This window comes from Elgaria multicarinata, chromosome 3 (genome assembly GCF_023053635.1).
Source record: "Elgaria multicarinata webbii isolate HBS135686 ecotype San Diego chromosome 3, rElgMul1.1.pri, whole genome shotgun sequence".
Lineage (NCBI taxonomy): Eukaryota > Metazoa > Chordata > Lepidosauria > Squamata > Anguidae > Elgaria > Elgaria multicarinata.
The window spans coordinates 75,168,397-75,181,950 of NC_086173.1; the positions used below are offsets into that span (position 1 = coordinate 75,168,397).

Here is a 13,554-nt window from a genome sequence, read left to right on the forward strand (position 1 = left end):
TCTAAATATTGGATGGGCTTTCCTAGGAAAGTGTGGAGGGAGCCCCTCTCTGACCAAGCTCTGTGTATCTGTATACTTAGTAGTGTATGCAGTAGGGTGGCCAGGGAGTTAGAGGGGCCTCTGTACTAGTCTGTAGAGCTGGACCTGACCCCTACCCTCACCTAAAATTGCTGCTGGATTCCATGGCAGCAGAAGTGGCTGCTTCTTCTCCTTTGCAGGTGAGTCAGAGGGCCTGCACTGAATTTCTGCTCTCTTTCTCTCTCTTCTGTTCACTTAACATGGTTTCTTGAGGTGGGTGCGTTACATTGGGGCTGGAGGAAAGAACAAAGACAGAACAGTCTGGGGAAAAGCTGTGCCTGCTTGTGCTTGTGGTGCTGGTGCTGGGGAAAGCTCTCCTTCGTGCCTTGTCTCTCCTTGTAGAATGGTGGTTTTGGTGGTGGGTCCTCCTCCTCCTCTTCCTCATTACCATTGTCATTCTATGGGGAGCTTCTAGAAAGAAGGGTGACAGGATGGGGAAAAGCATCAGAATCAGCTCATGCCAAGTGAAGGATGGACATAGAGCAGGACCCACTGAGTACATCTTGCCTGCCCCCTGCCCAAATCAGGAATGGGCACTGTCTTTGCATGGATGGATTGGACCATAGGGTAAAGGGCTGATTCTCTAACGGTTACTCCTGTTATCAGTGTCATGGTGGGAAGTTCAGAATGGAAAGCTCAATGGTCCCTTAGTGACTCACTTCCAGCAGGGCCAGCCCTCCCACAAGGTACGCAGGCAGCGCACCAAGAATCTAGGGATGTGTGAATCAGCAGAACCTAAGGTTGTCAAGGTTCTTCAGTTTCCACCTTGACGCTTGTTCTGACTCATATCTTTATCATATCGCGAACTTTTAGTTTTTCTTTTTGCGTGAAAGTTTGTGCATATTTCCTCAAAGGTGCACATCAATTTTGCACATTATTTTAATGCAGACATTGTTTTTTCCTGTAGACCAAAGTGCATTTGTGTACACTTTTCAAATGTAAGCATTTTTTTCAGTGCACATTTTGTAAATGTATGCATTTATCGAACACGTTTTGTTGTTGCATGAATTGCATTGCAAACCTGGGAATACAGACTTCAGGCAGCAGACTGTGTTTGGGTCTGTGTAGAGTTCTAGGATATGTGAATTGGTCAAAATTCTAGTCAGAAGCAAACTGGAACAAATTTCTCACCCATCCCTACTTCCCCCATTTTCATTACTCCCATTCACCAGGCAGCAGCAAGAGAGAAGACTGGCAGTGTGAGCTGTGTCCAAATTAGGTCTGATTTTAAATGAGCTAATTCAAGCTGTATTTAGGTGAGCCCATGACATGGAGTACCTTGCATCTCCTTGTAAATAGGGATGAGTGTACTCCCCTGCAACTGTTGACTGCCGTTCACCAGACTCCCACTGTTTGCTGCACCCTGGCGCACCTGTGGGACAAGCTGCTAGATGGTATAGCTATTTATGGAAATCCCAATTGGCTCAAAATGGAGGCCGTAAATAGCCCCATTTGCTAATTATATGCTTGCAATTTTAGGCAAATGGGGCTATTTACAGCCTCCATTTTGTACAAATCAGGTAAATAGCTATACCTGTGATTTTGAACAAAATGGTGGCTCGCAATAAAGTGGGAAACCCTGAGCTTGCCCCACTCAGTACGCACTAAGTGGGGCAAAGCTCAAGGATCCGAGAGCTAATGTCCAGGAGGCCGAGCTCGTGAAAACCGGCTGAGCTCAACTTTCAGACTGGATTCCTCCATTATCCCAACATGTACAATAAAACTGTTTAAGAGAAGTGCTAGATCTTCCCCATGCCCCACCAGTTTCTGATGGGTTCATATGTAAATGCTTGAATCCAGATCTCCAGGTTTTATTCCTCTTTATTTATTTAGTAAATATGTATAGCTTACAAAGTGGTATACAGGAATCAAAAAGTATAAATGTTCAATTCAGTCTAAAGTCATAGAGAGCAGCCACATCAAACATGGTTTTAAACATGGTCATAAGCGTATGATACAATTGCACTTTGGCAAAAAAGATAAAGAAAATTAAGCCAGGTTGAAGGCTGGGAGTGTCCTCCACTCACCGACTTCAGGGAAATGGAAGGAGGGCATTCGCTTCCTTAGCAAGCTACCGCCATTAATGAATTGGGGGATAGGGTGGGGGAAGGTGTAATATCTGCATGGAAGCAATTCTGGTCTATAGTATCTATAAATTTTATCTCCTTCCCCATTTTTATTTCCCTTTTGTGGGGATTTATATTGCTTTGAGACTTGTCAAGGTTCATGCTGCTTTTTAAAACAAACAAACCCCAAGTTTTATTAGGTAGTTCAGTTGTCTGATCGTGTGGTATTTGAATGTTAATGAAGTCCTGCATTTTTTAGAGTCCTCGGCGAGCTGTAACTCACACCTGTCACCCTCCAGTCCATAGGTAGCTTTTTATTTCCTTCCTGGGTTTAAATGTCTACTTACATTTTGTCCCAGATCAATCTTCTGCTATTCATTTTCATGTCAAATGCTATGCCATGTTTCTATGAGTGCATGGGATGTGGGAGGAGGATGAGAAGGGGAGGAGAGTCTTGCACACCAGGAAGGATATGATAAAGACGGGGGAAAGGCTTTGAATCTGGGCAGGGCTCGCCCTCCCATGAAGCAGGATGAAGGGCCTACATCAGAGCACCCACTGCCCTGCCAGCTCTAGCAAGCCACCTGCCCTCTGTTTGCCTTGGCACATGGAGAGTTGTGTGGCGAGGAGAAGTGGCGGTCAAGTTCTTGCAAGTGCCCTGCAACCACGTCCTCTGGCCCTGTAGCTCTCTGCAGGATAAGGCAAACAGGAGGTGGGTGGTAGCGGCAAAGATAAGGGGTGTGTGAGACAGGGGAAGGGGTGGCAGCTGCAACCTGGCAGCAGTGGGAAAGAGCTCAATGTCTCATGATGCAGCGGTGGCAAGGGGTGTGATGCGGGGCAGCATGCATGCTCTCCCACCTCAGGTGGTGACAAGTGTTCTCTTCTGCCTCAGGAAGCCAGAGAGCTTGCTCCGGGACTGAAGCTGGTCTACAAAACTGGATGCCTGGAGATACATACAATAATGCTAGTGTCTTTAAAGAGAATGTATGAAACCACATTTATTATAACTACCTGTGGAAATCAATCTTTTTAAATTCAGTGGCAGTGATGGATAGAATTTGATTTGTAGAACTAGTCCAGATCTTTAGCAGGCACTGTTATTCCCCAGTTGCTGAGGAACAACAGCAGTAGAGGGCTATTGCACTCATGTCCTGCTTGTGGGTTTCTCACAAGCATCTGGTTGGCCACTGTGGACTAGATCTCTCCCTCTCCCCTTCAGCAGCTTTCAGTACTATTGACCATGGTATCCTTCTGCGATGATTGTTGGAGTTGGGAGTGGGAGTACTGCCTTGCAGTGGTTTCACTCCTCTTTGGGTGGTTGTCTCCAGAAGGTGGTGCTTGGGGGTACTGCAAGGGTCAGTTTTGTCCCCCATGAAACAGTTGAATGCAGTCATCTGGAGCTTTGGCATGTGTTTCTCTGTTTCTCCTTTTCATCTTCATCAGGTGAGGCTGTGGATATGCTAGATTGGTGCCTGGCTGCAACAATGGACTGGATGAGGGCTAATGAACTGAAGTTCAGTTCAGACAAGACTGAGATGCTGTTAGTGGGTGGTTCTTCTAACCCTATGTAGGGTGCTCTACCTGTTCTGGATGAAGCAGGTTCATAGCTTGGGGGTTCTCCTAGAGCCACCTTTGCTGCTTAAGCCTCAGTTGGCCTCAGTGGCATAGAGTGCCTTCTACCAGCTTTGGTTGGTGGCCCCCTATCTAGACAGGGATGACCTGGCTTCAGTCATCTATGCTCTGATAACCTCCAAATTACATTACTGTAATGCATTCTATACCCTTTGAAGATAATTCAGAAGCTGTAACTTGTACAAAATCCAGTGTCCAGACTGATAACAGGGACAAGAATTTATAACACTGATTCAGGCTTGCTTGCACTGGCTGCTTGTATGTTTCTGAGCTAGATTCAGTGTGCTGGTTTTTACCTATAAAACCTTACACAGCTCACAACAGCGATACCTGATGGAGTGCCTCTCCTGGCATATGAACCTACCTGATTTCCTTGCTCATCTGAGGCCCTCCTCCAAGTCCCTCCTCTGAGGGAGGCTTGGAAGATGGTAACAAGAGAGAGGGCCTTCTCAGGGGTGCTCCCTGTCATTATGGAATGATCTTCCCAGTGGGGCCCAGCTGGTGCCAACATTGTTATCTTTTTGGCACCAGGTTATGGCCTTCCGCTATTCTTGGGCATTTGGCAGGATATGATAATGTTTTATTTTGGATCCTGGATTTTGATTGTTAAAGTTTAGGGTGTGTGTGTGTGTGCATATTGACTGTTTATATATTTGTATGTAAACAGTTTTTATATGATGTACAATATTATATTTTTAAGGTTTTTAATCTTTGTAAATCTCCCAAAGAGCTTTGGCTGTATTGGGTGATATAGAAATGTAATAAATGAAGTGCATTTGTGTGTGTGTGTGTGTGTGTGCACGCTTGTGTGTATGTGTATACCAGGGGTATTGAACCTCTTTCAGCCTGAAAGTTGAATTCCATTTCAGAGACACTCTCGGGCTGCATTCCAGTGGTGGGTGGGGCCAAACATGCCAGCATATTTTAGCATAAATCTCTTATTGCCAGTAACCAAGCCTTAGGAGAAGCATTGGCTGCATGTATGTTTCCGAGCACAATTCAAGGTGCTGGTTTTAACCTAGGCAGCCTTACATGGCTTGGGGCAGTACCTGACAGAACACCTCTCCCAACCTGAACATACCCAGACACCACAGTCAACATTTGGGACCTCCTTGGAAGGTGGCAACAAGGGAGAGGCCCTTCTCAAGTGTGGCCCCCTGACTATGGAGTGAGCCCACTTGGTACTGGCACTGGCATCTTTTCAGCACCAGGTAAAACTGCCCTCTACTCCCAGGCATTTAATGGTATATGATGGAGCATATATGTCTGCTGTTTTGAACAGGTCTATTAGGGAATATATTGTTTGCTGAAATTGCTTTTAGCTGTTTATATTGTTTTAGTTTTTCTGTGTTAATTTTTTGTTTAGACTGTTTTTATTTTGTTGTATTTTGTAACGTTGTTGTATTTTTATGAGTTGCAGTAAACCACCCAGACAGCTTCACCTCTGGGGCAGGATAGTATTCAGGGGAAAGTGATGGGGCCGGGGAAGGAGGCAATTTTGTGGGTCTTTTAGGGAGGGGAAAACAGCAGCATCGTGGGCTACAATTGACAGACGAGCCTTGGCAGGAGCTTTGTGGCTCTTGACCATCTTAGGTGCTGGCCATGGGATGTATGGATCACACTCAAAACAATGCCCTGAATGTTCTTGATATTTGATTGCACCCGTGACAGGCTGATCTCCCCCTTGGACTGTTCCAGAAGGTCAGATGTTTTCCTTGGTCAGTTCCCAGAGCAATTCTTTTTAAGCTCAGCAAGGTCTCACATTTTGGGTTGACACTCAGCTTTCCAGGTGTTGTAATGACCTAGGTACAGGACTAAAGCATATCTGTTCCTAGTGATATTTAGCAGTGAGCTTTGTTTGTGATTGATGGTACTCACCCAAGTGCTGAATTGCACATTTTATGTTTTCCTGCCTGCATACTAGATGTCAGCCCTGATCAGCTCTCCCTCTTTGTATACACTAGAGATTCAAGGAGTTCATAACTTCAAAATGTTAATAACTCTGACATTTCTGCTTCGATATTTGCTTGTTGTTGTAACCCTTTCCAGTTTAGCTTCTATCTCCACAGCAGTTTCTCTAGGATTCATTGTTAATCTCCATTCTTAGGGCCCATCTACATCTTCAGAAAAATAATGTAGGGGAATCCTACTGAGACTGTACCACTTTGGAAGACTGATGGAGGAATCACATGATGTAATAGTTCCCCATTACTAACCCACATCCCTGCTTGTAGACAACTAGCAAACCAGGTGGAAGGGTCTTAGCTAACCTCTTTTTTGAATTGTACTGGGTGGTTTTTAAAATGAGTCTTGAAGAATATTCCAGAAGGTAAACTTGCTTTCATGGCTTTAAAGTGGGATTAGATAGATTCATGGAGGATCAATGGCTACTAGTCTTGAAGGCTATACTTTATCTCCAGGATCTGAGGCAGAATGCCTATTTACACCAGTTGCTGGGGAATACAACGAAGACAGTGTTTTTACATTCATGTCCTATTTTAGATTTTCCACAGGCAGCTGATTGGCCACTTGCTCTGATCCAGCATGGATCTTCGTGTTCTTATGTTACCTTGATTTTGGGGGAAGGAACTACCAAAAAGGCCACAAACAGTTTATACTGCTCATTTCGTTTTATATCTGCCCCTTTGCTGCTGTCTGTCCTGGGAGGTCTATCTTAGCAGCCAGGCATCTGTCCTCCCACCCAAGGCATGCTGGGAATTGTAGGCATAAACCTAGTTTTTTTTTTAATTAAATTCTTTAAAAATACTTAAACCCCCAAAATTCATGCTTTCAGATTTTTTTCTGATCCATGTACCTGAAGACCTGTCTGGGTGAACAGCATTAAGGAAGTACGATATGTGGAAGTGGGTAAACATTTCGGGACATACGTGACACACACATACTTTCTGCTTTATAGGTAGAGATAACCCTCATTGCACTTTTGAATCAGTTTGCATTTTGTGCCTGTACACTGTTAAGTTCACTGCAGCTCCATTTGTCTGACACCAGCTCATTTGTGACACTCACGGGCAGCTTCCCCACAGTGGTTGTAGCACTATGCACAAAGAATGGTAGTTTTAACTCTGGTTTGGAATATAATATCTGAGCTAGCCTGCTAGTCCAGTCAACACAGAAATCAGGACTGCTGCAACCCATGGGATGGATTCAGATTTAACTGAATCAACTGTGCTGATGGAAGTGGACTTTATCACCCCCTCCTTCCCACAGCAGCCCCTCCAAGCCCCCAGAAAGTGCAACACAGAGAGTCAGGAGACATTGCTGAATGGGGTGAGCTGTGCAGTCTGGAGGAGGGGCTCCTCAAACTCGGGTGGAGGAAAACCTTCCACGAACAGAGCTCTACCTCTTGAGGAGGGCAGATCCTCAGTCCAACCGCACATGTATCTTAAGGGGTGTCTGATTCAGCAGGGTGCTTCTTGTGTTAGGTTTTTATGTCCTGATTGTGCAATAGCATTATCTGTGAAGTCTCTCCTGGACCCAGCTTTGCTCTTGGACACAGGCAGTGGCCATGGCCAGGAGTGTATTTGCCCAGCTTAGGCTGGTGTACCAACTGTGCCTTTTCCTAGAGAAAACAGATCTGGCCATCTTAGTTACCACTGAGACTGGATTACTGCAATTTCTCTATATGGGACTGCCTTTGAAGAGTGTTCAGAAACTTGCCCGGAATGTGACAGCTTGAATGTTGACTGGAGCAGTTATCAGGAGCATGTGACTCCCTGTTTGGAACAGTTTTATTAGCTTCATGTTTATTTCTGGGGCCATCTCAAAGGGCTGGTTATTACTTCTAAAGCCCTGAATGGTTTAGAACATGGATATCCGAAGGACTACCTCCTCATGTACAAATCTGTTATTCATTAGGATGTGCTTGACAGCAGCAGATCTTAATACATATGCAGGTTTCTACATGAGGAAGTGGTCCTTTGGATATCCAGCACCTTCAATATCTTTGACTGAGAGATGGGAGATGGACTTCTGTGGAGCTCTCTGACTAGAAAGGCCCACTTTGCCTCTTCCGTAATGGTCATCTGCCATCTTGTGAAGACCTTCTTAATTGACGGGAACTTATTTATTTATTTATTACATTTCTGTTCTGCCCAATAGCCAAACATCTCTAGAAAGTGTGCAGTAATTAAAATCACAAAAATATAACCTGATAAAACATAATATAAAAATATAAAGTTACAGTATAAAACAAAACAAAAACAAAACACAAAAATAAAACCTAGCAGTAGTGCAAAGTTTTAAAATACAGTAACATATTTAAATACAGCAGAAACTGAAAAAACTAAAAGGCCTGGGAAAATAAGAAGGTCCTTACCTGAACTGAAAAGACCTTAACGTAGGTGCCAGGCGAACCTCTCTGGGGAGCTCATTCCACAACCAGGGTGTCACAACAGAAAAGGCCCTCTTCTTACTAGCCATCCACCTCACTTTTGGTGGGGGCTCTCAGAGAAGGACCTCTGAAGATGTAGGGTCCAGGCAGTTTTTATCTATGGGAGGAGATATAAGGATATAATATCAGGTAAGCTCTACCCAAGCCATTTAGGACTTTGCCTTGTCATACCATTGTTTGCTTTTATGCTCCCTGGAATATTTGTCAATAGTTGCATCCACTATCCCTGTCACTCTTAAATGCTCCATTTTTACTATGCTTATTGTTCTTTGAGTCTTTTTAAAGACAATATGCTGCCTTTAAAAAAAAAACTAGAAAGATGGGGCATCAATGTGATAGCTAGACAGAGCTATTTCAATGTGCTTTATGTGCCTGTGAGAGCTGCCTGTGAGGTTGGGACAGAGGCTGCAGCTAGTGTGAAAGGCAATTAGACAGCAACCCAGGAACATATTACACCAGTTCTGAAGATGTTGCACTGGCTGCCAATAAGTTACTGATCCAAGTTCAAGGTGCTTGCATATATAAAACCTTTCATGGCTTAAGACCTGGGCCAGATCTACCCTTTGTGTCAAATCAATCCCATCATGGTAACACTATATCCCTCTTGTGCATTCGTGCCTCGGAGGATACATAATGACATTTGTTGTGGTATTTTGGATAATGTGGAATAAAAAGCAGGAAATAACACAAGGAAAGCAGTAGTGCCTCGATAGTTATCAGTGCACTTCAATAAGGCAATAAAGCAGTGGTGTAGATCTAGCCTTGGTTATCTGATGGAGTGACTTCTCCCTTATATACCTGCCTGGATATAAAGATCTAATGGGGAGTCCTCTTGACAATGCTGCATTTGCCTGGGATTTAATATGCAACAAGCCTAGAAAGGATGTTCTCCATACAGGCAGCCTGATTATGGAACTCCCTCCTTCGTCATATACAGTTGGCACCAAGTCTTAGAAGTTTTCAACACTGAGTCATTCCTCCAGGCTTTTGATTTAATTTGTTTTGCTGTATCATGTAAACTGCTATTTATCTGTGTTAGTGTTCTCCTCTGTTTGTTTGTTTTGGTCAATGTTGTATGATTTTATTAGGTTTTATTGGTTTTAGAGATTATGTTATAATGAAAAGTGGGTAACAGTTCAAAAAATAAAATAAAATAGAAATACTTGCTAGATCCCAAGGGTAAGCTCCCCTCCCCAACCGACATATGTACTTTGGCTACATCTAGAAACATGTAATCATTTTCCTTGGGCACAGGAAGACACAAGGAAAAGTTGGGAAGTTTTACCATTGTTTTCTTATGGGGAATAAAGAGTGAGACAAATCCGGATTTTACTGAAGGCGCATGTAGAAAAATGTCTATTATCAGGGCCTTTTAGAGGGGAAATGGAAATAAAGACCTAGGGGTGTTGGATCTGGTATTCATTTGATTTCCATGCTTAGCTAAGCACTGCACAGTGTGGTAAAGACTGTACTCTGTTAAGCTGGCTATTAATATGAAGCATTTAATTGTGAGATGATACACATGTCGATTGACTCATATTATTTCACTTTTGCAGGTCACTATTCTCATCAGTTTGGCTCTTGCGTTCCTTGCCTGCATAGTGTTTCTTGTGGTATACAAAGCTTTTACCTATGACCACAGTTGCCCAGATGGATTCGTTTATAAGGTAAGAAGTCTGAGATGGATGGACAGTCTCTGCTAATGATAGAATCTAATTGGCTGCATGGCTACAATTTAGTCCTGCATTTTCTCATCAGGATCAAAGACATCATTTGTCAACAACATGCTGCAAAGCAGTTAGTGCTTTAGGAAATGGGGTTTGCCACACCCTCTGCCAGCCGCAATTATTTTGATCTTGACAGGTATAAATCTGTGTAAAAACTACAGCCAGACTCACATATTTCTGAACAAGCACACAGAAGCTGGCCTTTTGAGTTAGCTCACTATCAGGATTAGCCACTGAAAATTTTGGATACAGATATTTGTGCATGGTGCATTTTGGAGGTTTTCCAATGAGTCTCTACAGATGCTAAATTTGTGCCCATAGAGAGAGAAGTATGTGCTTATTCTACTAGGTTATTTATTTTGAGTGTTGATCATGTAATTAATTTATGATTATATAAAACAGAAGACAGTAGTGCTTACCATGTCAGTTTCACAAAATGAGAAAAATTGCATAGGAGGTGATATATTTTGTTGGATCAGCTTAATTAATTATTACAATTTATATCCCACCTTTCTGCCAATGGTATTCAAGGTAACTTACAATAAAAATAACTGAACATAAGAGCAGGTCAAAACCAATATCAAAGGTCAAAATATTAAAAATTAAGGCATGCATTATGGAACAGCAAATCTGCTAACATATGAATATTTCTATACCATTTAGTAGTTGTATTCATGACTTGCAGCTCATTGTACACTTGCCCTACAGTGTGTGGATAAAGTAATATTGAAGAGCAAATTTTAAACTCTTATGTCAGAGAAAAAAAATAGGGACAGGGGAGTATGATTAAGATTGGAGTCTCCAATATGGTGCCTGTGGTTACCAATGTGCCCATGGACTCCTCTCTTGGCAGTGTCTTTGCCTCTTGTCTTTATCCAGTGCCATCTTGATTGGGTTCTAAAGAGTGATTATATGTTTTAGAGATGAAACCTTATAGGCCAGATCCACACAAAGGCAGGATATGACACTTTGAAAATGGTTTGAAAACTTTATATGGAGTGTGTGTAGTGTAGATCCTGCCATAGTTAAGTTCTTGAGCAAGTTACTTTCTGTTAGTGTCACCAGTTTGCCTTCTGAGAAATGAGTGTTTTGTGACAGGCCATACCCACCATAACATCCATTTTATGAACGGGAACCCCCCTCCATGGTAGTCATTTTGTGAGAATGCCTACAGCACTCTTTAAAAATTCCAAGTGTGCCCACTGACCCAAAAATGTTGGGGACCCCTGGATCAAAGGAAGATTAAATATGGACAAGGATGAGTCACAGTGACCTCATATCCAGCATGCTTCATAGCTGACTGGGGTATTGAGCCTGGGTTCCACATCCAAACAAAACACTCTGACTGTTGCCCCATACTGTATTTATAACGTAGATAGAGAACAGCACTAGTATGCATATCTACTTAGAACTAAGCCCCATTGAGTTCAATGGGACTTTCTCCCAAGTAGGTGAATATAGGATTGCTGTTGAAATGTTCAGATTTTCAGAGACTGATGAGGGATGACTCATTATGTGAAAAACAACAACAAGTGTTACTGCTACTCACGGGTCCTGCGTTTTCCTTTTCTTTAGCATAAGCGGTGCATTCCAGCCTCCCTTGATGCTTACTATTCAGCTCAGGATTCCAACTCCAGGGGCAGATTCTACACTGTCATCAGCCATTACAGCATGGCCAAGCAAACCAGCTCTCGGTCTGTATCTCCCTGGCTTTCTTCAGGATCGGTAAATCATGAAACCAAGGCCACCAAGACAGAAGGCCATTAAAGCCATTTGGTGGCCTGGGGATGTAATGGGGGAAACAACATCATGTCTCGAAAGCATTGCTCTAGTTCAGAGAGGGCGCCGTGCCACCAGTGCAACAAGAATAAACAATCTCCAAGTGCAGGTGTTATCTTAATGGATCTCTCTCTCTCTCTCTCTCTCTCTCTCTCTCTCTCCCTCCCTCTCCCTCTCTCTCCCTCTCCCTCTCCCTCTCCCCCTCTCTCTCCTCCCCTCCCTTTGGTGCATTGTTCTCGTTAATTTGTAACTAAGTCAAGATCTTGTACAAAGGCATGTTAGGTGTTGACTATATCTTACAATGTACAAATATTTTTAAAACCATTGCTTAATATTTGTTAAGAAAATAAAAATTAAAAAACAAAAAAAGCAAATCCAGAGAATATTCACAAGGAAGTAGAAGAGATGGTGAACAGGATTTCTCAGGCCTGAACTCAGCTGAGAAGATGGAGAACCGAAATGGTGGGGGTGGGGGCGGGGAGGAAATGCTAGGGCATTGGTTTGTCAAAATATGGTGTGAAAGGGAAACTCATGTTGGCGGAGGGACACTTTATAGTAGACAATTATAATACACAATATAAAACACAAGGGGTTCGACAAAAGCCCAGTATCAAAAGGCTCTTAGGGCCACGTGTAACACATAAACTGAACCCAAATCAGTGCTATGCCAGTGCTCTGATGCACCTGGTTCTGTCCCTTACATTAAAATGTTTGGGAAAGCCCTTGTGCCCAAGGAAGATCATCACTGGAACCCCTTGCACATGCAGGGACCATGGCTACTATTCTATGGTTGCTCCCTCTCACAGAGGGAAAGATTGGCCATGGATACATGCATGTGAATACATGTAAATCCACATTTATCTATTGAGTACCAGCTGAATTTTAAATACCACCCCGACCCCCCAAAAAACAAAGGTGAATTCCAAAGCCCAGAGTGGGGCAGACCAAGTGACAGCTAGTCAGATGGCAACCCTATCTCTTTTTCTAAAATGCACATCAGTTTAGCACCAAAAAAGACATTATTTTAAATCTATCTAGCACCTATGTATTATTATTATTATTATTATTATTATTATTATTATTATTATTATTATTATTATCTCTAGAGTGGGTGTAGAATGTCTGATCTGGAGGCCTCGATTAGACCCCCTGCACCCACTCTAAAGTCAAAATGAAAGAAGAAGAAAAAATAAAATAAAAGATGTAGCAGCTAGATAGTAATGTTGGTTTTGGTTTTTTGATGAAGCAAAAGCTGAAGCAGAGGTTATCTGAAATAACATAACTTTCTCCTTCAAAAGCCAGAGGGGGAATGATACTCCTGTGCATTGGAGAGTATTTTGAGCATATTCTGTTGATTATTAGTAGCTTATGAAAAAGGGCTTATGAACCAAATCCAGAAGTGTGTTCTTACTGACACACCTGCATACACAACTAGGAAGTTCAAGTTGTTCCCTCTTCAGCTGTTCCTAACCCCATGCAACCCACAGCCACAAGTGCTGTGAGTTAAAATTCAGTAAGTTAGATTTCCTGGAATTCAGTATGAAATTCTTGCTCAGTTTTCTACCAGTTTCCTTCAGGAAATTGGCATGGCCATTTAGGATGGTAAAAGTTACATAAATCACCAAGCCATTCAAGGGTGCAAGGGTTGGATCATCATGAGATGCCATGAAACTTTGCTTTCTCATGCAGTTTCTGATCAACAATATATTGTATTCTATGAGGGCTTAAATGTGTGATGCATTTAAAGTTCTTGCTTTTGCAAAGTTGGTTTGTGTCATTTTTACCCTCAGTTTCATGAAGAACAAGAAAACCAAAGGCCATGATCCATCAAGCCTGGCTCCCATCTGAATCTTGTTGGTGT

At 42.7% G+C, this 13,554-nt stretch overlaps 1 protein-coding gene across 2 annotated transcripts in view; it reads left to right on the forward strand.

Annotated features, from left to right (window-relative positions):
• Window positions 1-12,303, forward strand: part of NSG2 (neuronal vesicle trafficking associated 2) — a 112,113-nt gene extending 99,810 nt beyond the window's left edge. For both annotated transcript variants that reach the window (XM_063120623.1, XM_063120622.1), the window contains 2 exons: window positions 9,744-9,854; window positions 11,490-12,303. In XM_063120623.1, the coding sequence (XP_062976693.1) occupies window positions 9,744-9,854; window positions 11,490-11,681 (303 nt within the window). In that variant the 3' untranslated portion in view covers window positions 11,682-12,303. The remainder of the gene's footprint in view (window positions 1-9,743; window positions 9,855-11,489) is intronic.
• The last annotated feature ends 1,251 nt before the right edge of the window (window positions 12,304-13,554 follow it).